Source organism: Patella vulgata, chromosome 7, assembly GCF_932274485.2.
Source record: "Patella vulgata chromosome 7, xgPatVulg1.2, whole genome shotgun sequence".
NCBI classification, from domain to species: domain Eukaryota; kingdom Metazoa; phylum Mollusca; class Gastropoda; family Patellidae; genus Patella; species Patella vulgata.
In genome coordinates, this window is record NC_065885.2 from 24,820,273 (window position 1) to 24,845,901 (window position 25,629).

The 25,629-nt window shown below is 35.2% G+C and overlaps 1 protein-coding gene across 1 annotated transcript; it reads left to right on the forward strand.

The window, feature by feature from the left end:
- The first annotated feature begins 377 nt into the window (after positions 1-377).
- On the forward strand, positions 378-24,374 carry LOC126828298 (kelch-like protein 12). Its single transcript, XM_050557990.1, has 11 exons — positions 378-422; positions 2,464-2,727; positions 5,411-5,564; positions 6,658-6,875; positions 8,704-8,853; positions 10,676-10,790; positions 12,102-12,208; positions 12,655-12,847; positions 16,257-16,514; positions 18,547-18,733; positions 19,806-24,374. The coding sequence occupies exons 2-11, from the start codon at positions 2,542-2,544 to the stop codon at positions 19,933-19,935; spliced, it is 1,698 nt and encodes a 565-aa protein (XP_050413947.1). The 5' UTR covers positions 378-422; positions 2,464-2,541; the 3' UTR covers positions 19,936-24,374.
- The last annotated feature ends 1,255 nt before the right edge of the window (positions 24,375-25,629 follow it).

Genomic DNA, 25,629 nt, shown 5'->3' on the forward strand with positions numbered 1-25,629 from the left:
TTATTTCATTACCGCAGTGATTCTCAACCTTTTTTTGCCAACGGCACACCATGGAACACATACACATAAAAAAAAAAATAGCGACACACCTGGCTATAATATATACTGTAAAAAAATAAAAACATGGCAAGTCAGACGGCATACGACCGTAGACAGAGACTAGTCATAGACAACTAAATAAACAAAATCACAGCTATGAACTTATCAGTAGACACCAGTGAATAGATGATGTGGTTTTTCACATTTTCTTAGTGTGCCGTTCAAAATTCCGCGGCACACTAGTTGAGAATCGCTGCATTTTAAAAAATAAATCTAAATAGGACCTTTAATTATTTAAGGCGTGTCAACCGAAGCTACTTTTCTACTTTTGCTTTGTTTAGAGCTTCCGGTTTGATTTGACAGTTCAAGAAGACACATATCTGGTATGAGTTCATGATCTTATTGCAGAGATGATATTATGTTATTTTTTAATTCGTCATAATCATCAGTTAAAATGCCGGCAATAAAAGTTGGAATTTTGAGACAATATAGTAGCCTACAGGCTAGTAGGCTACCGCTAAGTTCTGCTAGACTGTAGACGTAGTGTGGCGAAACCATGGAGGTGTATGTACACCTCGGCTCTATGGACTAAAATTACTGAGACCGTATAGGCCTAGGTGCTTGGGTCGGTACCGTTGTTCTGTGGTTAAAGGAATTAGACCTTGCGTCTTATCCCTAGCCGAATTTTAAAAAATGTTGAAATATTTTTGTTTAAAGTAGTTAAGTCTCCAACTCAATATCATCCAAAATCTTCAAGTTCAACATTGAAAACACGATTTATTTGTCAAATTAAATCAACATTCATGTTATGATCTTACCGGGAAAAGATGGGCTTTTGATATCCAATATTTAAGACAAAATAAACATTTTACCATTGGTACACGATTCGTGTACCATAATGGTTCAACGTACCCCACTGACAGTGGTTCAATTCAATCTGCCACATCACAGTTTTATGATCAAAATTTTAAAAAATTCAAAATGGATCAAGCCCTTATTTATCTGGATTGTAGATATGAACTGATTGTAAGTACAAGAATTTCCTAGGCTGAACAAATTATCAAATGATATAGTCTATAATGCACTGGGGTACATTGAACCATGGTTCAAAGTACCCCATTGACAGTGGTTCAATCTGCCCCATCACAGTTTCATGATCAAAATTTTAAAAAAATTCAATGTGCCCTCTATGGATAAAGCCCCTGTTTATCTGGATTGTAGATTAGACATATATGAACTGATTTTAAGTACAAGAATTCTCTAGACTAAACAGTTAACAAGTATGGAAAATGATAAGTGGAAGTAGTGCATTTTCACTTTTAAGAGCTCTTTTGAAAAACTCATTGCCTAAAAAATAATTGACAGCATGTTGCTACTGCTTATTGACGGGGAAATAGATCTAAGAAGTTATCTCACTTCTGTGTAGTCTTGGGTTGCCTAGTATTATTTATAAAGGATATATCCACGGTGGTTCAATGTACCCATATGTTCAATGTGCCCCGGTCTCCCCTATCAAGAGACTCGAGGGAAGAGGCTAGACACATTGCACCAAATCAAACGGCGTATGTAGACTGGAATAACCAGACGCTAGAAATTTGCACTCGCTTGAGACTGCTGGCTTATTTCGCCGAACATAACTGATTTGAAATTGGAGTAAAAACGGAAACCATTGAATGTAAATCAGTTTATGTACATTCATATTACAGTATTATATGCGTTGCGACCCACTTTTGTCAATTTCTAGGTCCCAAATGTTAGCGATTTAGCTCCTTTAATGTTTATTTCCATGAATATGCAAATGGCGGTAATATTGCTGATATTTTGATTAAATGTTGATACCTGCATGTTTATGTATTATATGCTAAAAGTAAAGATTAAGTGCAGTCCATGTTGGACAAATAGTTGTTGGGGTCAAATATTTTCAGCATGGACGTCACTTTTACTGGGGAAAAAACGACCTCGCGTACTGGCATGACCATAGTTATGAAAACTTTTTAAATCCGTTGGTCTATCTGATGTGTTACCTTTTAATACTAATACTAATAGCTGCTATTGGAGTTCTTGAAAATGACAGTGGCACAATTTATAGGGGTCCAAATGTTCTGTGTTCCTGCCCGACCCCCCACCATGAGCTCTTTGCACTCAGCACTCGCTAATATGGAGATCTTATAAGAAAATCTAGACGTCCTCTTGCTGAAAATCCTGGATCCACCTCAGAAAACATTGCCAGAGTCTCAATTAATGTTACTGTCTCTGCATAAGATAAGAACCCTTGCTGAATGGAATTCAATGAAAAATAAGTAGGTTAACCAGCGAGAAGTTTCAAATCCTGTAGACGAGACATTAATGCATTTCCTTTCTTTTCCTTCTTTAAACCCTGTACAATTACAATTGTTTTTAGAATGATTTCTTTGTTTTTTCTAGTTTAAGAGCATATTACTATGAGGACAGTTTGTAGTTGCTGAACTTTTGGAAGAGAACACAAGTAGTTATTTTCCAATAATGGCTGCTGAAAGACAGATATTTACAGACAGTCATGCCAAATCTATTCTTACTACTATGAACAGTTTAAGAAAAATAAATACTCTGTGTGATGTGACTCTTAAAGTTGAAGGTCACAGTTTTCCAGCACATAGAATAGTTTTAGCGGCATGTAGTGATTATTTTTGTGCAATGTTTACTAATGAGGTAATATAATGAAAGAGCTTCATGAATTAGCCTGTTTGTTCTAGTTTAGCCTACTCTCTATAGGTTTTTATGTGATTCAACCAACATCTGATTCACAGTCACACAGTCCATATAGTTGAAGATGTTGCCCTGATATTTCACCAATGGTCATCAGTCATATATCTAACCAAACAGGAAGCACTTGCCGCTTGGCTCCCAGAAGAGGAATTTCAAATCTGAGGGGAGGAATTTTAGTTGTGGGGAAGAACCTAAAACTTGGAAACAATATAGTGGGAAAGAAAATCAAATGAATACTGATCTATCCAAATATAAGGGCGATCATGAATTAACAGTTCATAAAAAAAACCTGATACTTCAGGCTTAATCCTGCGTGGGACTATTCATTGATCGAGGTCAGAAAAGCTTGCTCATGTTAATTTGATGTTTGGGTGGCATTTGATAGCTGTGAAAGTGATCACATTTCTTTCAGGGATATGTTATTTGATTGCAATTAATAAAGCAGTTTTATATTCATATATTTGGTGGCTTTGATTTGCCAAAAAATATAAAAGGCAAATGTTAAAAAATATGACTTGATGATCGTAATTTGATCATTTCCCAACTATTTTGTATTCTGCTCTAAAGATAAGAACTACCAGACATTTCATGAAGTGAATGTATCATTGCAAGGAAATCCTACCAGTATGTGATAAAATAATTTTAGTGCTAATTTTTAGAGCAAATTACAAAGTAAACAAGAAACGAATGAATTTTAATCATGTAGTCTCTTGTTCTCTCTTCTTCACAAATTTCGGTGGATCAACGACACCGATAGCAAAGCAAAAATTGCAATATTACAATTGAAATCTGGGGATGAATTTAGGGAATCTTGGATCAGAAGGCGATGAATTTGACCTGGGTCTCTAGGGATCAATGTTTGGACTAGAAATAGGCATCAATTTTGTCTTCACCGGCTATGAGAATTGGCGATCGTTTTATTGACAAACAATAACCCCACCCACATATTCTCGATTATCAAGTAACATGCTCAATGGCTATGGTAGTCTCGCTTGGCAGGCTTTTCATCACCAGTTTTCAGTTGTGACATCAACGAGTAATGGTAATCGGTAGCTTGGTCCGCCATTTATTTATTTAATTTCAAATGGACGAGGCTGTTTAAATCCAAACTGTATCCAAACCATCCTTGGGTCTACAGAGTTGATTTTAAGCTTGTCGTGTAAATAAAGGTCTAATTAATAATTTCTATAACATCTGAAGCCTAAATAAAGACTTGCAATAGGCAGATTTAGCTCTTGCATAATGCATGTTTAGTATATAATTACAATAATTCATATTGACAGCCTACCAATTGGTCTTTTTATCCAAATTGACTTTATAGAAAAATCTGCAACCAGAGGTTTGGTTATCCCCAGGGCCAGCTCCTTAATTGTATGCTCCCAAGCCTCAAGTATAGGTCCTAGTACTCAGAAATATGAGAAAGGCAGACATCTTGAATAAATATCAAAACAGATTAAATGAATAAATCAAGGACAGCTTAAATTTTACAACAAAGTTAACAGCGATGTCCAGGAGTATCGCCCCCTCCTCTCAGCATGCCACTGTTGGAAATAATCCAGATTTCATTGTCCCCTGCTGTTCGAAGAAAGCAGGGGACTATTAAATAGGTCTGTTTGTCTGTCTATCCATCACACTTTTTGGGACACAATAATTCTCTTTCCAATTGAGCTAGAATGTTCAGACTTGGTGTAGGTGTTTATTGGGTCAGTTGCTTGATGGAGTTCGAAGATGAGTATTTTCTGCTTAGGGTAAGCAGAGATAAGCAATTTTATTGGTTGGTGCTTTGGGACATGATAACTTAAATTCTAATTAAGTGAGAGTGATCAAACTTGGTGTATAGTTTCATGACATCAATACCTTGACTAAGTTCGATAATGAACATTTTCTGCTCAGAGCGATAAGCAATTTGATCGGTCGAGTCTTTGTAGCTCGGCAACTTTGATTCTAATTTAGCGATAGTGGTGAAACTTTGTGTATAGTTTCTTTACATCAATAACTTAAGTTTGATGCTTAGCATTTTCTGCTTAGGCAAAGTGGAGACTTCAATCTGATTGGTCATGACGTAGATGTTCATTAGGTGAATGTCTTGACTGAGTTCAATAATGATTAACATTTCCCGCCAAAGCTAAGCAGAGACGAGCAGTTTCATTAGTCGATGCTTTGGGACAAGATGACTTTGATTCTAACCGATGGAGAGTGATGAAACTTAGTGTATAGTTGATAATCAATTTGATTGCTTGATACTTTTGAAAAAGGTAAATGTGCATTTAATTAATATGTGTCATCTATTTTGGGATTTCGATGGGGGACATCAGACTTATTGTTGGCTTGTTAATCATTATCAAGGACGCATCTAGTGGGGGTGGGCACCCGGCACTTGCCCGCCCATCTAGATCCATGGGGCGCACAGACTCAATTATGTATGAGTCACAGATCGTAATGTACCATGACAGCATCAATTTCAACCAGTAGTTCTTGTTGCTCCCCAGGACAGTGTGCCTCCTCTATCCAAGGTTTCTGGATCCGCCCCATAATTATTATGTTGTAGTTATTGTTGTGAAAAGTCCTTCAAAATTACTTGAATTTGTGACTTGACTAAATTGTAGTATAAACTCTTGATTTGCAGATGTCAGAAAAGGATAAATTTATGATTGAATTACATGAAATATCAGCATCAGTAATGGAAGTATTGTTAGATTTTGTTTATACAGAAACTGTTGATGTTAGTGTTGAAAATGTACAAGAACTTTTACCGGCAGCCTGTTTATTACAGCTAACAGGTACCAGTTTAATGCATTGATTATATATTGGATTTGGTTATGGACACCTCGTAAATTATTTATGTGATGTAAGGGTACTGGGAAAGTTATCAAAATTGTATGCAGAGTACTGTATATATAAATATCAGCTTTGATCAATTCCATTCTCTGTTGTCTTGGACTGAAATGATTATTATGATTGGTACAAAAGTGCATGGGAGTTGGATGGCTGATTGGTCTAATGCAGGGTGTCAAGCATGCGACCCGCGAGTCAGATCTGGCCCGCCAATGGTTTAAATGTGGCCCGTGGAAGAAATTTCAACAAATTGACGTATATCGATAATTCTTAGAAACTAGGAGTGGAAATCATTTATTATTGTTTTCCGGTTTTAGTAAAACTGTGACTTCTGTACTGTACATGTATGTCATAGATATCTAAGTTGAAGATATCTAAGTTGACTAATTTGGTCCATTTCAAAGTATTATATTCCATTATAATATGTAACAATTTTAGTCATATAAATCAATCAAATTTTCTTGATCTTGATATTTTTGTATATCTCTGGCCCACTTGATGTAAAATTTTAGTTCATGTGCCCCCTGAATCAAAATGAGCATGATACCCCCTGGTCTAATGCATGTGCTTTAGACCATAATGTCTTTCATTGAGTCAGATGGCCTGGTTTATAGCACACACTTGTACACATGCAGAAAATGGGGTCGCCTGTCCATGCGCATGGGAATTCTCCTGGTCCTCCGGTTTCCTCCCACAGCTAAAGACCCATATATGCAAGCAAATATTATTGAAATAAAATTGAACCATATGTTAATCTCAAAAAGATCTACTTTGTGTCTAGAAGATGTTTAACCCATTTCCCTCTCTCTGTGTCTGTCTGCCTTGAGGCCACATGTGCACATTGGAGTTCACGTAAAAGAATAGTTGTCAGTTAGAATTCAATGCCTCTCCGGGCAGAATTTCACTCATGGCACATCGCTTACCAGTTTTCATTAGTCCAGTTGGTACACAAAAGCAGGAGGTTAAACCCCTTTCATTTTTGTTTGGTCATTTGACAATTGATATTGTTTAATTAAATATAAATATTTTATTCTTCAGGTGTTAAACAAGCATGTTGTTCATTTTTAGAAAAACAATTAGATTCCAGTAACTGTTTAGGTATTAAAATATTCTCAGAAAGTCATTCCTGTAACTCTCTATGGCAGGCAGCAGAGTATTACAGTTTACGCCACTTTCAAGACGTGATATCACAAGATGAGTTTAAAACACTACCCTTGGAAGAATTGAAACGACTTGTTAGCAGTGATGAATTACAGGTTAGTTTTTATCAGCCTACAATGGTGCAGTAACCACTGTCTATTCATCATTCGATCATTCACATTTACCCTTATCATCCGAAATTGATCACATTGCAAAATTTTTGAATTATCTTGAAGTCAGAAGTTATTATCCGATATTTATACAATACATAGCCTAGTGGTGATGATCATGAAAGAAGATTTCTTTAATTTCACTTTGACAAATCCTGCTGATACTCTGGAGGTTAATGTTAACATTGTTTATTTTAGCAAGAAAAAGCATCCTATTAATGTAAAGCGATTCTGAGTAATTGCCTTTGTCAATTTGATATATCTTGTAGATGTTCTAGAGGCATGAGTAAGCATCTGATTTGTTCAAAATTTATATGTTTTATTGAAATGTGCGGAAGAAGTCTTTCGAATTATAGTGATTTTGATAACTACTTACTTTTAGTGTGTTGTGCAATAGATAGGATATACTTATTGTTTCAAAAATAAATGATATTGATCCATTTTCTCATATAGTTTGGAATTTACTTTGCTAACATTAACAATGCTTGGTGTACTTTATTACCTAACAGACCTAACATGTACTGGTAGTCAGTTAAAATTTGAATGCCCTATATTTTTATACGCCCACATTTTCGTGTGGACATATTATGCCGTCGCCTCTGTCCATCCGTCCATCCGCCCACCCTCCCACAATTTGTTTGTGGACACTCTACAGGTCACAATTTTTATCCAACTTTGACGAAACTTGTAATATAGGTCTATCTCCCAAGGATCTGGGTTCCTTTCGATACTGGCATGTATCGGGCCATAACTTCATGGATTATGGTCCTTGATTGTATGGAAAATCACATTTTTAGCTTGTGGACACTCTAGAGGTCACAATTTTCATCTGATTTTGATGAAACTGAAAAATGCATGTTTATAACCCAAGGATCATGGTTCCTTTTCATATTCTCACATATCGGATCGTAACTTCCTGAATTATGGCCCCTGATTGTACAAAAAATCACGTATTTAGCTTGTGGTCCCTCTAGAGGTCACAAATATACGTTTGAATATATCCCCATTACACCATAATGCTGGTTGACCAAAACTGTCAGACAAAATGGCCGCCCCTGGTATGCAAATAGTGTAAACAGATGGTATATCAAGGTTGTGGACCCGCTATAGGTCACAATTTTGATCTGATTTTGATGAAACTTTACATTTATGTTTATATCAAAAAGATCTTGGTTCGTTTCATTAATCGTGCATATCCGAACATAACTTCCAAGATTATGGCCCCTGATTTTGCGAAAATTCACATTTTTTAGCTTGTGGAAGTGTTAGAAGTTACAATTTGTATTCAATTCTAAAAACCGTTAAATTATATCACCGTGACACATCAATGAAGGTTGACTTTGAATTTCGTAAAAATCTGACCGAAACTGGCAGACAAAATGGCCACTCCTTGTATGCAAATAGTGTAAAAATATGTAATACCAAGGTTGTGGACACACTAGAAGTCACAATTTTTATCCGATTTTGATGAAACTTTAAATATATGTTTATAATCCAAAGACTGTGGTTCCTGTTGATATTTGTGCATATTAGACTGTTACTTCCTGGATTATGGCCCCTGATTGTACGAAAAATCACTTTTTTAGCTTGTGGAACCTCTAGAGATCACAATTTTCATCCAGTTTTAAAAAAACGTTTAAATTTATCACCATTACACCCTAATGATAACAACTAATTAACCCATGAATGCCTTTTGTTTCTCATCAGTACTCTTGTTGTATGTAACATGATTTTAATGACTCTAGTTGATGTCTGTCTTATTCTGTTATTTTAGGTAAATAGTGAAGAACCTGTATTTGAAGCTGTTTTAAATTGGGTTAAATACGAATTGGTGGAACGTCAACAACATCTTGCTCAATTATTACAATATGTTCGTCTTCCATTGTTATCAGCTCGTTATATCACAGATGTCATAGATTACGAGGTTAGTTTTTGTCATCCTAAACGTTTTTTATTAGTGCTGATATCAAGTATCGATGGATTGCCGATGCATGCATTCGACTGACGCCGATGCTTTCTCAACCCTTTTTTTGTATTATCGAGGCATCGGCAAAAGATACTGATAATTACCTTTTTGTGTCCGAGGAGTTCACAAGTTTGTCCACTAGAATAAATAACGTTTTTCTGTGGTTTTTTTATAATTCAAAATAAAACAATATACATATAACGGAACAAGTGTCAATTGAAGTGAATCAGACGATAATAATGTCATAATAAGAATATTGTGGAAATATATTTATTCAAATAAATCGACATTTCTATAATAATGATAATGTTAGGGAAATCTATGATTCTATCAGAAATACTAATGTTATTTCTGTGATTTTTGAATAACAAAATGGCAGCAAAAGATTCCCAAAGCATCGATGCGAGTATCGAAGTTTGCGTCCGATGCATCGATACGTAAACTTTTACTTGATATCAGCACTAGTTTTTATACACCCACATTTTCATGCAGACGTATATTGTTGCCGCCCCAGACCGTCCGTCCATCCACAATTTGTTTGTGGACACTCTACAGGTCACAATTTTTAGCCGATTTTGACGAAACTTGAAATATGGGTTTATCACTTTATCTCTTAAAGATCTCGGTTCATTTTGGTATTGGCATGTATCGGATCGTAACTTTATGGATTATGGACCCTAGTTGTATGAAAAATCATGTTTTCGATGAAACTTTAAATATATGTTATAACCCAAAGATCTTGGTTCCTTTCGATATTTGCGCATATCGCATTGTAACTTCCTGGATTATGGCCCCTGATTGAACGAAAAATTGCTTTTTTAGCATGTAGTCCCTCTAGATGTCACAATTTTTATCCGATTTTAAAAGAAAAAACGTTCCAATATATCACTGTTACACCATAATGGTAGTTGATTTCGAATTTTGTTAAAATCAGACTGAAACTGCCAGACAAAATGGCCCCTCCCTGTACTCAAATAGTGTTAAAGTATGTAATATCAAGCTAGTGGACCCTCTAGAGGTCATGATTTTTATCCGATTTTGATGAAAACTGCCCCAACAAAATGGCCGTTCTTTGATGGCAGTTGTGTAAAAGTATATAATACGGAGGTTGTGGACCCTCTAGAGGTCACAATTTTTGTCCAATTTTGATGAGACTTTAAATATATCTTTATATCCCAAAGATCTCAGTCCCTTTCGATATTCATGCATTTTGGACCATAACTTCTGGGATTATGGCCCCTGATTGTAAGAAAAATTGCGTTTTTTTTTTAGCTTGTACTCTATCCATCTCTTGCAAAATGTGGGCAAGACATTGTGGACATGGACGGTTTTCATAATCACAATTCCAGAGACTGCATTTATCATCTGATTGTTCAAATTTATAATCGTGTAGAAAGTTATGAACTGATCTGCATTTATATGCATTGTTCAGATTAGTAGAAGAAACCAACTTAATTTTAAAAACGGCAAAATGTTGTATATTATTTGCACCTAAGACAAAATTGGTGTTGTTGCCCTTGTCATATAAACCTTGTCATCACTATCTGGGTCAATGATTTTTATATTTTTATTGTGAACCTCATTAAAAGTAAGAGTTGCCCATCAATTATTGTTAGATTAGAGTTACTGCCAAAATCATTTCAGTATATTTTTTTAAAGTTTGCTGGGTTTCTGGACAACTTTCTTAAACAGCTTGAAAGACTTAAGAAGCTGCTTATGGGTCTTTGTTTTGTTGTCTGGTTACTCATCTGTATGTTTTTTGAATGTTCTTCCAATTCAGCCTCTAGTTAAAAGTAGTCATAAATGTCGTGATCTTCTGGATGAAGCCAAGAAATTTCACCTTCGGCCAGATTTGCGTGGACAGATGAATGGACCAAGAATGAAAACAAGAATAGGTGAGCTTAATCTTCTCAACATACTTTACTGAATTTTACTATTTCAAAACTTTCTGAAATCAGATATGTCATTTATGACCAATAAAAGTAATCACAAAGGTTAGTTTTCAGTTCCCTAACATTGAAAGTTTATTAAATTCTGCTATCCATAATTAGTTTAGATTAGCTTGTGAGGTATTTGATTGAAAGTGGACACACTGCAGTATTAGCCTATTATTTTAAATGCATTCATTGTAAAATTTGTAGGAGCTGGTAGGGGTCATGTATTGCTTCAGCACTACTCTCAGATTGTGTGTTTATCCATGTATTAACATTTCTAAAACAAGTCATAGAAATCCCTTTACCCACATTCTACTTTTACAGACTTATGATTAATTTACTTGATTCATTCACACACCTAAAATATAGCAACAATCACTAACATATACACAAATCTACTGTTTCTATTGATGATGCAAACATGTTAACAGGATTAAGACCACCTCCTCATTTAATTCATATATTGAAAGGAAAACATGAAAGAAGAAAGAGTATTCTCATATCAATCATCAATGTTATATCGAAATAAATTATAAATTCAAACCACTTAAACCAAAGCTACAATTGATGGTTTGAAGAGCTTGATTTTGATTATCAAATAATTTTGTCAATCTAGAATAAATATACCTTCGGGTGAAGTCTCTGAGATAAAATCAGGTTGACTGACGTAGGCCTGCTTACTCTATAGACTGAATATTAAATATATCTAGATTTTTCATTCTAATCATCTGTTCGTAGATGAACTGGAATGGGGTTTAATGTCCTACTTTCGGCACCAACAGGTCTATGAAAGACGGGTAGTGTGCTATGAGGGAAATTTTGTTTAATTGGACAACTGCCTCTGTCGTCTACTCTTCACTGAATTCAAATGTCAGGGTTCTTTGATGTGCACAACCATCAACCATATGTACACGTGTGGACATTTGTTGTTTTGCCTATGTGAATAACTGCATGCATTTTCCTTGGCAGGCCCACAGTTAAGGGGGAAACCAGGCTAGAAAATCATGAGCGATTTTTCGGCTTCAATCGGGATCTAACCTGAGTAAGCACCATACTCACTGAGCCAGTGTCATGTTGGTGAGTAAACGCCATACTCACTGAGCCAGGGCCAGGTTAGTGAGTAAGCACCATACTCACTGAGCCAATGCCATGTTAGTGAGTAAGTGCCATACTCACTGAGCCAATGTAGACTATCATGACAGAAGATCCTGAGTAGTATTACAATTTGTAAAAAATATGTTATGTTATGAGAACTAATGATTGTCTTTTAAGGAACTGATGATCTATTAGTTGTACTTGGTGGTTTTGGCTCTCATCAGAATTTAGTAGATGTAGTAGAAAAATATAATCCTAAAACGCGAAGTTGGAATAGATTACCGGTAAATATTATCATATTTTTGCATGATATTTACAAACTAAATTGTTTTTCCATTTCATAAATATGCCAATATTGATACCATTACAAAGCCCAGACATCCTTTTGGTTCGGATATCAGTAGAAATCGCATTTAAGATGGATGAGTAATAAGCTACTCATGAATGCAGATTCCGAAACTGCATCAAAATTACAGAACATGTACTGTCAGACATGTTTTTTTTGTTTTTTTCAAGTCGGTGTTAACTGTGCATATCATTTCTATCAATTATATGGTGTATATTATAATATTTCCACCAATTACATGGCAAGATTACATCATTTCTACCAATTACATTATATTATTTCTACTAATTACATGGTAATATTATACTATTTGACTGTATACAAAGAGAAAAAACTTGATTGTGTTTATGTAATTCTGTTTATGTAATTCTGTTTATAAATAAGGGTTTAACTAAGAGACGACGTTATGTATCAGCAGCATCTGTAAATGGTTGTGTTTATGTAATTGGTGGATATGATGGACAATCTAGATTAAATAGTGTAGAATGTTTAGATATGACTGATAATGAGTTGAATTGGGTGACTGTATCCAGTATGCATCATAGACGAGGTTTAGCTGGTGTTTGTGTTTATAAAGGTAATATTTCTTAATAAGATACAATATATAAATATATATATATATATATATAGTCACACCCAAAAATAACTAAGAGATAAAGCACTTTCATGCGGAATTATATTTGGCTTGATCCATAAAATAGTCTGTAATCCCTGAGAAGTGAAATTGTTTACTGTTATCAAACATATCTTTCTCTATCTAACGATGGTATGGGGTTGGGTGGCTGAATGGTAAACGCGTGCACATTGGATCAGAGAGCCTGTCTTTGAGTCAAGCGGCATGGTATCGATTCCCCGCTTGTACATGACAAGGAGTATGCTTGCCTATCCAAACTCGTGGGATTCTCTGGTTCCCCGGTTCAGACCGATCAACCACTCACAGCTGAGTAGGGTAGTGCAAAAAATGCAGTAGAAACCATGATTTGCCAGTAGATTTCTAAAAGTGATTAAATTCGCCCATCCAAGGGTAATTAACTTACAAATACATTTTAGTACATGTGTCAAGTAGGTCCAACAACACAAAAATTGTATTAAATTTTTGATGGGTAATAAATATAGATATAAATAAACACAAGCAATGGTAACCATATCAAATTTATGGACCGTAATGAAATTATGATAATTTTAAAATTTGAATATTTAGCCTACAGAAAGAAATAATGTCAAATATAAAAATATGATTAGATCTTTCAAATATTTTTTTTTAAAACTTCCTTGCATTCCTCTTTCTGGAGTTTTTTGTCAATATTATTTTATATAAGATAATTGGTGTGCTTATCAGATTTTATAGTATTTTTACATTAGTAAGCCCACCAGAAGAAACAGTCAAGTATTTTGATTTAGTTACTTAGTTTTATAATTTTGGCGAGAAAATTAAAAATATTTTTTGTTTGAAAATGTGGTAGATATCTGTTACCACACAGCAGAGCGGTACATGGGGTCGGCTCTGGTTTCCTCCCACTGTTAAAGACCCCTACATGAAAGCAAATTAATGAAATAAAATTGAACCATATGTTAGTCCTGAAATGACCTAGTTTGAAGGATTATATGTTAAACTCTCTCTCTCTCAATCTCTCTCTCTCTACATGTGCACACAAACAAATTATTGAAAGAAAATGTGCCAAATGTTCTTTTATTTGATGTTAAACTCTAATAGCCTTGAAAAGGCACAAACTAGATCATTCACATAATCTTGATATGTAAAAGATTTTTACTTTTAATGTAAAGACTGTTGGTATTATGTAGTTAAGCACATAGAAGTATGGACAATATTCATGATGATTGGGGTGGCTTGTACAACCAGCGGCTGCCAGGCAGGATACGCCCACATTTTCGAGAGATGGATAGAGAACAAGCTAAGAAGAAAGTGATTTTTCCTACAATCAAGGGCCATAATTCAGGAAATTACAATTCGATATGTGCAAATATCGAAAGGAACCGAGATCTTTGTGTTATAAACTTACATTTCAAGTTTCAACAAAATCGGATAAAAATTGTGACTTCTATAGGGTCCACAACTTTGATATACCCTATTTTTACGCTATTTGAGAACGAAGGGCGGCCATTTTATCTGTCAGTTTTGGGCTGATTTTCACGAAATTCGAACTCAGTCGTCCTTAGGGTTTAACGGTGATATAATAATACGTTTTTTTAAATCGGATAAAAATTATGACCTCTATAGGGTCCACAAGCTAAAAACGCGATTTTTCATACAATCAGGGGCCATAATTCAGGAAGTTACAGTCCGATAGGCGCGAATATCAAAAGGAACCAAGATCTTTGGGTTATAAACTTACATTTCAAGTTTCAACAAAATCGGATTAAAATTGTGACCTCCATAGGGTCCACAACCTTGATATACCATATTTTTACGCTATTTGAGAACGAAGGGCGACCATTTTGTCTGTCATTTCAAGTTTCAACAAAATCGGATAAAAATTGTGACCTCTACAGGGTCCACAACCTTGAAATACCATATTTGAGAACGAACGGCGGCCATTTTGTCTGTCAATTTTGGGCCAATTTTCACGAAATAATAATACGGTTTTTTAAATCGGATAAAAATTATGACCTAGCTCTATAGGGTCCACAAGCTAAAAACGCAATTTTTCGTACAATCAGGGGCCATAATTCAGGAAGTTACGGTCTGATATGCGCAAATATCGAAAGGAACCGAGATCTTTGGGTTATAAACTTACATTTCAAAGTTCAACAAAATCGGATAAAAATTGTGACCTCTATAGGGTCCACAACCTTGATATACCATATTTTTATGCTATTTGAGAACGAACGGCGGCCATTTTGTCTGTCAATTTTGGGCCGATTTTCACGAAATTCGAACTCAGCCATCCTTTGGGTGTAACGGTGATATAATAATACGTTTTTTTTAAATCGGATAAAAATTATGACCTCTATAGGGTCCACAAGCTAAAAATCAGGGGCCATAATTCAGAAAGTTACGGTCAGATATGCGCAAATATCGAATAGAACCGAGATCTTTAGGTTATAAACTTACATTTCAAGTTTCAAATAAATCGGATAAAAATTGTGACCTCTATAGGGTCCACAAGCTATAAACGTGATTTTTCGTACAATCGGGCCATAATCCATGAAGTTTCGATCCGATACATGCCAATATCGAAAGCAGCCGAGATCTTTTGGGAATAAACCTATATTTCAAGTTTCGTCAAAATCGGATAAGAATTGTGACCTGTAGAGAGTCCACAAACAATTGTGGACGTCCGGACGGACAGGGGCGACGGCATAATACGTCCACATGAAAATGTGGGCGTATAAAAAGGTTACTATTTTTAATTAATTAAGTAAATAAAAAAGATGGCATGTGAAATCAGTAGAAACCATTGTAAACTTTAAAGATCCATAACTTAGAATAGATCAATCTGATTAAATTTTGATAAAATTGCTTTTTATTGTTAATGGTCTTTATTTAACCTTTATTCTTGCATGCTGGGATTTTAAGGTGAGAGAGAGAGAAATGGGGTTTAATGTCCACTCGACACAAGCTAGGTCTTTTCGGGACTAACATATGGTTCAATTTACTTCAATAATTTACTTGCCCGTATGGGTCTTTAGCTGTTGGAGGAAACTGGGAACCCGGAGAAAACCCATGAGGTTGGAGGACTTTAAGACCGCCTGACCATACATAGTAGTATAAGTGAGCTTACCTGAAAAATATTGAAATGTTGGGAATCAGATACATGTATATATTAGACCATTCAGAATATGACATTCTACATAACAGATTACCAAAAATTAGTTTTGTTGAAGTCTGGTTTGGTTATATTAAAGGGAATGGGAGCTTGATTACCATATCTCCTACCAGAACTTCTTTTGGACTAATTCTGGCCTGTTCGTTTCAAACTGGATTAAGAACCCTGGAGTTTACAGTAATGTTTTATTTCCCGTAGATCAAGTGTATGTGTGTGGTGGTTTTGATGGCTATGCTAGACACACCAGTATGGAGAAATATAACCCAGTCATAGATCAGTGGACATTATTGAGTGGCATGGCTGTAAGTCGGGAAGGCGCCGGTTTAGTTGTTGCAGGAGATTTAATATACTGTATTGGAGGTTATGATGGGATCAATCTTTTAGATTCTGCAGAGAGATATGAGCCAGAAACAGAGCAGTGGTCAACTATAGCAACAATGTCAACTCAAAGATCAGGTAATAATAACAATAATAGTTGATTTATGCTGTCCAATATAAATGCATGATCAATACGGTAAACTGGCATAATACATAGTCTGGAGGTTAACACATTTAAATACTGTAAAATGAATGCAAAATAACTAAATAAGAACAGTCATGTGGAAAGGGGACCTACCGTTTTAATAAGATCATCATATTGCAAAAGAAAATCAGTATTTCGATATAGTGTAGAAATTTTACTACACTATATTAGAAGTTGTTACTTATCACATGTATAATGTATCAATGGGTATTATTTGAACAAACATTATTAAAAGCCATATTTTTGTCAGTTTCTTGTAAATTAGCTTTGAAATTCGACACACAGAGGAAGATAGCTAAAATCACTTTTTTTTTCAAATGCTAACCATTGGAGCCTTCCATGAAAATATATGAAACACTGTTATCTCCCTTGAATGAATGAGGTAGGGGATTACAGTAAAACAGTTAAAATACAGGTTATAGAAGCTATGCATAGTCATGAGCTTGTGTATTAATATTGCTAGAATTTTTGCTCTTATAATTATATCTCTGGCAAGTTAGTGGATTCACATATTTGTACTGAAATCAGGTTTGTGAATAAGTGACAGGTTGGCACATAAAGAGAGTTACAGAACCAAAACATAGCTGGTTGTATGTGTCAATAAAATACCACGAGATTACACGTGCTTGGAAATTTGCTAATTTCATCATTTGGCTAAAGTAACCAATCATATCAGAAATTGCACAGGTTCAAGGCCATGAATAGGCTTTTATGTGCGTGATGTCCATATGTTCTATAAAAGAAATCATGGCAAACTTTTAAGGCAGACTTTCGTTAGATTCCGGAGAGATTACCATCTGAGTTCCTAGACAACAGACAGATTCTGGAAGGGAAAAGATGTAGCTGTTTCTATCAGCAGACTCGCCCAGCGAGTCTGGCTAGTGTTTGAGAATGACTTTATTCTATTATGCATTGTACCATATGTATGCAGCTATATGATATATAAAATGTAAAAGCGAATTGTTGCATTGCTATAACTACTGAGAAGACAAACGTCTTAAGGAAACAGACCAACAAAGATATGGCTTTTAATAATATTTGTTCAAACAATACTCATCCATACGTTATACATGTGATAAGTAACAACTTCTAATATAGTGTAGTAAAATTTCTACATTGTTTCGAAATATAATTTCTTCTTGCACAAGTATCAATTTTTGGCACTAAAAGGCACTCTTGTTAAGCTTGTTAAAAAAAAGTGGGCCTAAGCTTATAAAGAAAAAAGAGATAGAAAAATGAAATAAGAAAAAGAAAGGAGAGGGGAGGAAAGACAAGAAAGAAGAAAGGCGATGACGATAGGACAGGACACAGAACAGGAGAAAGAAAAGATAGGAAGCTTTGGTCTGAAATGCTTGGAAAATGGGTTTGCGGTTGTCAATTTTTAAAATTTTCCTGAGGGGAGGGGGTCCCAGACCCTCCACGGATGTTAATGCGCCCTCGGCGTGCTAGTGACACGCCTTCATTGCGTACATGCGTCGACCGTGGTCAATGACCTGACAGGTGGGCCTTTGGCCTACCAGTCCGGCACTGCATACACAGTTGAGAGTACTTGTTCTGCAAAATTTGATAGTGAATTCTTAATCTATATAATATTCTCTTACAAACCCTATAATTTTTAGAATATTGTCTATCTAGAAGATATATAATCAGTACATCAAAATCGAGTCATAAAATAGTAGTTTCAAAACTTGTGAAAGGGTACCTCTATTCAAAAGACCACATCTCAGTCTATATTAATGCTAGAGTCATATAACTTTGCAGGTTTACATAAATTTGTATGTACTATAACATATATATTATTTTTTTCACAATATTCTGAGGGGACCACTTTACAAGCACTGGTCCACATGACATGGAATGACCCTTCTATATACATGTACTAGTTTACTACTGTAAATAAATGAAATGAAATGGGGTTTAACTGTAAGTAAATGATGTTACCCTGTGCTGATGTACTATTTTTAGGTGCTGGTGTGGCAGTAGTAAATGATGTTATCTATGTTTGTGGAGGCTATGATGGAAATGAACATTTATCAACAGTAGAATGTTATAACACGACCACTGGTCACTGGACGTCATTATCACATATGATTGTAGCTCGTTGTTATGTGGGAGCGTGTGTTTTACAAGGAAAACTAATGGTGGTGGCAGGGTATGTCTAGTTTTTTATGTCAAATGTTGAAATATAGTTTGTACCTAATACCTAACCAGTTTATGGATTATGTCATGAACATCAAGAAATGTCAGGGCCTAGACAATCATTTTACTTTTTTTGAACATGTCAAATACATATTACATAAGGAAGTGTCAAATAAAATGACCTTGAAATAACTCTTGTATCAATCAAAATAATCTTAATTATAATTAGATCTTTATTGGAGTTTCACATGACATCTGTGTACTGATAGCTATTCTTCATGTTTCTATATCTTATGATTACTTGTCGGTTCGTGGCTTAGAGCTTTTGTCCATTTTCAAACTTCTACTTCTTGGTCGAAAGTAAGAAATGAGTCTAAGCCCCTGTTACTGACGCCTACTTAATTTTCAAACACTCTTAAAAGTCTCAACTCAAGTTTTGTGATTTTATTTTGAAACATGATGGGATTGTTTGTCTAATCATAAGGAAGAAACCTATCAAATTTCAGATCCTCCTATCAATTTTAAGCATACCTAATTGAAAATTGAAAGCAACCCTTCAAAAAGCTGCATGATTTCAGGGTGAATAGTTGAACCTATGCACTTTAGATCATTAGGTCTGTCATTGAGTCAAGTGGTGTGACTTAAATTCCCTGCTTGTACATAACAAGGAATTGGTCTGTCCAACCACATGTTTTTTGGGGCGTATTCTGGTTTCCTCTCACTGCTACTGACCCCTACACGCAAGCAAATTATTGAAAAAAGTTGACCATATTGCAGGTCTTTCTTAAGGTCTGAAATGTTATGTAAATTATTAATTAGACTTTTATTAACATGACAAGACCATAATCAACTCTCGGTGTCATCGGATATCTCAGATATTAAGTAGATTAGAACAGTTCAGCCATATTTTGATTTAATCTAAAAATGGTGAAGCGAGGCTAAGCTTTGAACAACCAGTGCGGTGGTTGCAATTAATGCACACATCATGTCAAACCTTCAAAAGCTATCATTTTCACTCGCAATGGAGCAATTTGAATGAAATTTTCAATAAATTCATTTTGCATAGTGATATATTTTACTTTCAGGTATGATGGCAATACCTTACTAAATACAGTGGAGATTTATGATCCATTAACAGAATCATGGGAAATATTAGATGATAGTATGGGAATTCCACGATGTGATGCAGGAGTTTGTGTTGCGCGAATGCCTTGAAATCATAACAAGGATCTCACTTTAATCTCACCAAGAGTGTGGTTTACTATAAGGCGGATTTCCATATAAATGTTGGGTTGGGCTGTTGTTGTTCATAGGGTTCCACCGCAGGTGGTAATATCACAGAAAATGCTTGAAGTGCGACACTCTAGACTACTACATGTAGGTCATCCCCCCCCCCCACGTTATAGGGAACTTGTGAATTATATAAACGGATGACTGTCAGCTATTTATATGGATTTCCATATAAATGTTGGGTTGGGCTGTTCATAGGGTTCCACCGCAGGTGGTAATATCACAGAAAATGCTTGAAGTGCGACACTCTAAACTACTATATGTAGGTCATCCCCCCCCCCACGTTATAGGGAACTTGTGAATTATATAAACAGATGACTGTCGGCTATGAACCCATGTTTCTATAGTGCATCCCTACAGTATGTGAGCAGTTCAAATCTCTGACATGAAGGTTTACGTATTATGTCTATTAATAGAAGTACTATTTCTTTATTGTTTATGTGAGGGGGGTTGGATGGCTGAATGGTTAGTACGTGCGTTCTGTACCATAGGGTCGCCTGTCCAACCTCGTGGGTTTTCTTCAGCTCCTCTGGTTTCCTCCCACTGCTAAAGACCCCTATGCGCAAGCGAATTATTGAAATGAAATTGACCTTGTGTTAGTCCTGAAATGACCTAGTTTGTGTCGAGTGGACATTAAAAGCCATTTCTCTCTCTGTTTATTGTTTATGTAAGATCCAGTTGTCACTTACACTGATGAATCAAAGTTTATTCAGTTCACGAAAAAGTTACACATGCTAATCAATCAAGTTCTAGTATATATTGTTTGATGACATGTAAATTTGGTAAGATACACAAAATGTGTTGAGAAAGACAAGATATTGACACAAGAATAGAGCTGAACATATATTAATCTCATCAAAATGAAATAAGTTTACTGTTTCCATAATAAACTTGGCATAAGTTAACTTAAAAGGGTCCGTATTCAATGGTTTTCCTCAAGTTCAGTAAAAAATACTTAAACATACATTATGCAAGAGCTAAATCTACCTATTGCAGGTCTTTCTTGAGGCCTGAAATGTTATATAAACTATTAATTAGACATTTATTAACAAAACAAGACCATAATCAACTCTTGATGGCATCGGATACTCAAGATTTTAACTAGATTAAAAAGGTTTGCTATTTAAAAATTTAATTTACCAATTGGGAAAGCGAGGCTAAGTCTTGAATAAACCAGTGCCCTGATTACCACTATGCACACATCTTGTCAAAACTACAAACAATTATAACTTGGCTCAGAATGAAGTAATTTCAATGAAATTTTCAATTTTTATACTCCCACATTCTTATGTGGACGTATATTGTCATCGCCCCCGCCGTCCGTTTGTCCACAATTTTTTGTGGACACTCTACAGGTCACAATTTTTATCCGATTTTGACGATACTTGAAATATAGGTTTATCCCCCAAAGATCTCGGTTCCTTTTGATATTCGCACACATCGGACAGTAACTTCTTGAATTATGGCCCCCGATTAAAAAAAAAACGTATGAATATATCACAATAATGATGGTTAAGTTCGAATTTCGTGAAAATCAGACAAAAACTGATGGACATAATGGCTGCCCAGTGCCCCTTATACGTGTAAAAATATGGTATATCAAGGTTGTGGACCCTCTTAAGAGGCCACAGTTTTTATCCGATTGGGATGAAATTTTAGATATATATGTTTTTATCATAAAGATCTTGGTTCCTTTTGATAAGCACACAAGTCACAACTTCCTGGATTATGACCCCTGATTGGTGAAAAATCGCATTTTTAGCTTGTGGATTCTCTATGGGTCACAATTTTTTTTTCCGATTTTAAAAAACGTTTAGATATATCACCATTCCACCATAATAAAGGTTAAACTGAAATTTCGGGAAAATTGAAACGAAACTGCCGGACAAAATGGCCGCTATTTGTACGCAAATTGTGTATAAGTATGTAATACAAAGGTTATGGACCCCCTAGAGGTCACAATTTTTATCTGATTTTGATCAAACTTAAAACATATCTTTATATTCCAAAACTCTCACTCCCTCTTGATACTTGTACATTTCAGACCATAACTTTTTGGATTATGGCCGCTGATTGTACAAAAAACGTTTTTGTTTTTAGCTTGCTTATGGAATAAGCTCCACTGCCAAAAATCACGAATTTCTAAAGTCACACGTAAGCTAGTTATGTCCCCTTAAGAGAAAATTTTGTTGAAATATTATATTGTAACCATGAAAATAGAATGACTATAATTTATGATAAATTATGAACAGTTGTTTTCGTAGATATTTTTAAAAAATTCTATTAAATCATTCAGCGTTGTTTATCAATCTATCATTTGAGAAATTCATAGAAATTGCGTCAGTGCCTATATACACTTTAGAATCCAAAAAATCCTACGTTGACGTACAGCGCGTGTGTACGAAAGATGCACGTGGCATTATTTACAACCCGAATAAATACTACCGATTAAAAGGCAATAGGCAGCCATCATCATATATTTGTAAATTTATATACCTTGTAAATGAAGACAAGAACATGTTGCAATCAATACTACTGCCCATCCGCAGCTATAGCTTCAGATGGGAATGGATTCTAAAAAATAAAGCATGCCTTGCTTCTAGCGGCAGTATAAATATTTGCTGAAAGCTACAAACGCAAGAAACATAATTATGCGAGACGAACATGATAAATAATCTCTGTGGTAGTAGTAACCTCATACACTATTATGGCACTATATAAAAAGGTTTGTGACCAGCTACGATCGGCGACATTGTCTTTGTTTCAAGCTGAATCCCCTAACTTTTAAAATCGCCATTACAGGCCCGACACGTACACTACACTGTATACTGCGGTTAAAAAGAAGTCAGTGTTAAGAGAACTTTTCTCATTTAGGCTTTCCTTTACTTTGAATAATGCTAAACTATAAACAATTAAAAGTTAAAGATACATTAGTTAAGAGTTTAATAAAGAAAATATTGAAAATAAAGAAATATACATCAACTGTGTCCGCACCGTCTACGAGAATTGTCGATCGTTGGATTGACAGACGATAACTCCACTACATATTCTCGATTATCAAGTAACATTCTCAACGGCTATGGTACCCTAGCTTGGCAGGCCTTTCATTGGAGTCTCCGGTAGTGACGTCAGTGACTAATTGTAAACAAGGCAGCTTAATTTTAAGGAAACATTTAATACTTAAAGCAGTTAAATCGCTAATATTTGGGACTTAGCAATTGACACAAATGGGTCTCAACGCATAAAATATGAATGTAATATTAATGTATATATAAACTGATTTACATTCAATCGTTTCCGTTTTTACTCTAATTTCAAATCAGTTATGTTCGGCGATATACGCGAGAAGTCTCAACTGAATGACAATCTCTAGCGTCTGGTTATTCCAGTTTACACAAGTAAAATTTATTGCGCATGCTCCCCAGATAAGAATATGGCGTCACCGTTTGACATGACTGGTGGAATATGTCTATCATCGTTCTTCGAGTCCCTTGTTACAAATTGCGCTGAAACGAATTCTGGTAAAATGTTTATTTGTCTTAAATATTGGATATCAGAAACCCATCTTTTCCCGGTAAGACCACAACATCGATGTTGATTTAAATTGACAAATAATTCGTGTTTTCAATGTGGAAGACTGGAGGATATTGAATTAGAGACTTATAGCTTATTTAACATTGACTTTGAATCATCGGAAGATATTTAAGTGAAATCTTGTAGTTAACTGACTTTCTTAGATTTAGATGTCCTATGAATACGGACCCTTGTTTTAAAAGAAATTGTGACTTTTTTGTTTGCTTGTTAATGAATATATCTGTGATATTTTAAGGAACCTTCTTTAAATTTATTATATTGCTTGTGTGTATGAATGTATTGTATGTATAGTACCAATATGTGCTTTCAGCTAATATTTTTTTGAAATTTCACCATGAATCCTATCCTCTACTTTAACAGGAGTTCTATTTTATAAATAAGAAAACACGGCTTGCATCTATATGTATAGTGTGATGAAAACGAATTATTTTACTTTAATGCATTGAATTCAGACCCTTACAAGAAAAATACTTATTTGATTTATGTAAAGACAAATAATTGAATTATGCCCATTCTATCAGTAAGAGGCTAATTGCTTGTTTTTCAAGTTTTCATTTTGGCAGATAAAGCAGAAGCTGGTCTGGATACTTATATTCGGTTTGTTTTTATTTAAATGGTCGACAGCTGAACTCAAAATCAGTTGTATCTCAACCGTTGATTTTTCTGTAGACCATAGTCTTAGTAGATTCCCACTTAAGGATGGGTGGTCTATTGTTGAACCTACACTTATTTATTCTATAAATTTGCCATTTAATGAATTATTGAATTAATTATTGTTCTGATTTTCTTTTAAAACTGCCAATATTTTTTCCACAAGTCAGTAGTTCAAAGACTCTTAGAAGCATTTATGTGCATCTGTCTTTGATAATTGTTCAAGTAATGGAAACGATATGTTTTATTCTTAATATGGGTTTAACATTAAACACGTTTCTAAAGTGACTGCAACTGCGGTAGAATCTGGATAAACTGTCTTTAAGGTGGCAATAATGTCGTTTAATTTAAGCTTACACTCTAGCTTTCTTTCACGGCCAGCTTAGATGATTAACAATCAACCAGGCTTTCAAGGACTCTTCTGATTTAGACCAGGGAAATAACTCCATGTTCTCCAGGTTTAATCCGTTACCAGAGGGTCTGCCCTGTTTTTTTGTTCCCTTCTTGGTGCGCATTGGAAAAGGGACCTGGGTTACTTTCACCTTGCTACCTTTAAACAGCGATTCCTCGTATACGCTATGGAGATAATATTTTTAGTTATAATTTTTAAGTCAGGTAAATACGGGCGTCTGACTTTTGAGGTATTCGATTGATTCCAAGCTACTTAATGAATCATTGAGGATAACGAAATTTGACCGACCTTGCTCTAGCATGAATAATAAGGAAGGTACAGACATTTTATTGATACGGCGGCCATCTAGTACACCAATCTGGATTTTCGCTTAATAAATCTGATAGTACCCCAAACTGTTGAATAAACTTTTTTGAAGGGTTAATACTGTCAACTATATTCGTGTTCATTTAAACTAATGACAGTTATTTTGGTGTTTTGTCATGTCTTTCAAACAAGTTGAAGGTTAACAAACGCTGACGCACATAAACTTCCATTCAAATAAAATGAATTGTTATCCCAAAACCGATTAAGTAGGGTGACCCACCATGAATAAATATCTCCAAATATCTCGACAGTTACACCACAATATTTATATACTAAGCAACAAAAGAAACGCCATGTTGGTATGTTACTCTGAATAGACGCATTGCATAAAACTTGCCAAATGTTTTTATTGTATATTTGTGACCACATCTCCAAATTTACCTGAGCAATAAGCCTCCTTCCCAAACACAGAACTGAACCCACAGAACGCAACCTGACTTCCGAGATGGTAATGTGTTCTCCGTGACTTTCATGTAACTCATGCTGCACGTGCTGTTCACCGGGACCAGCCCTATAAAATACACCCCATATTGGTTTAGTCATTCACACTGCATTGTCAGCAGCATGCCACGACTCACCACAGCTCAGAGGAACCA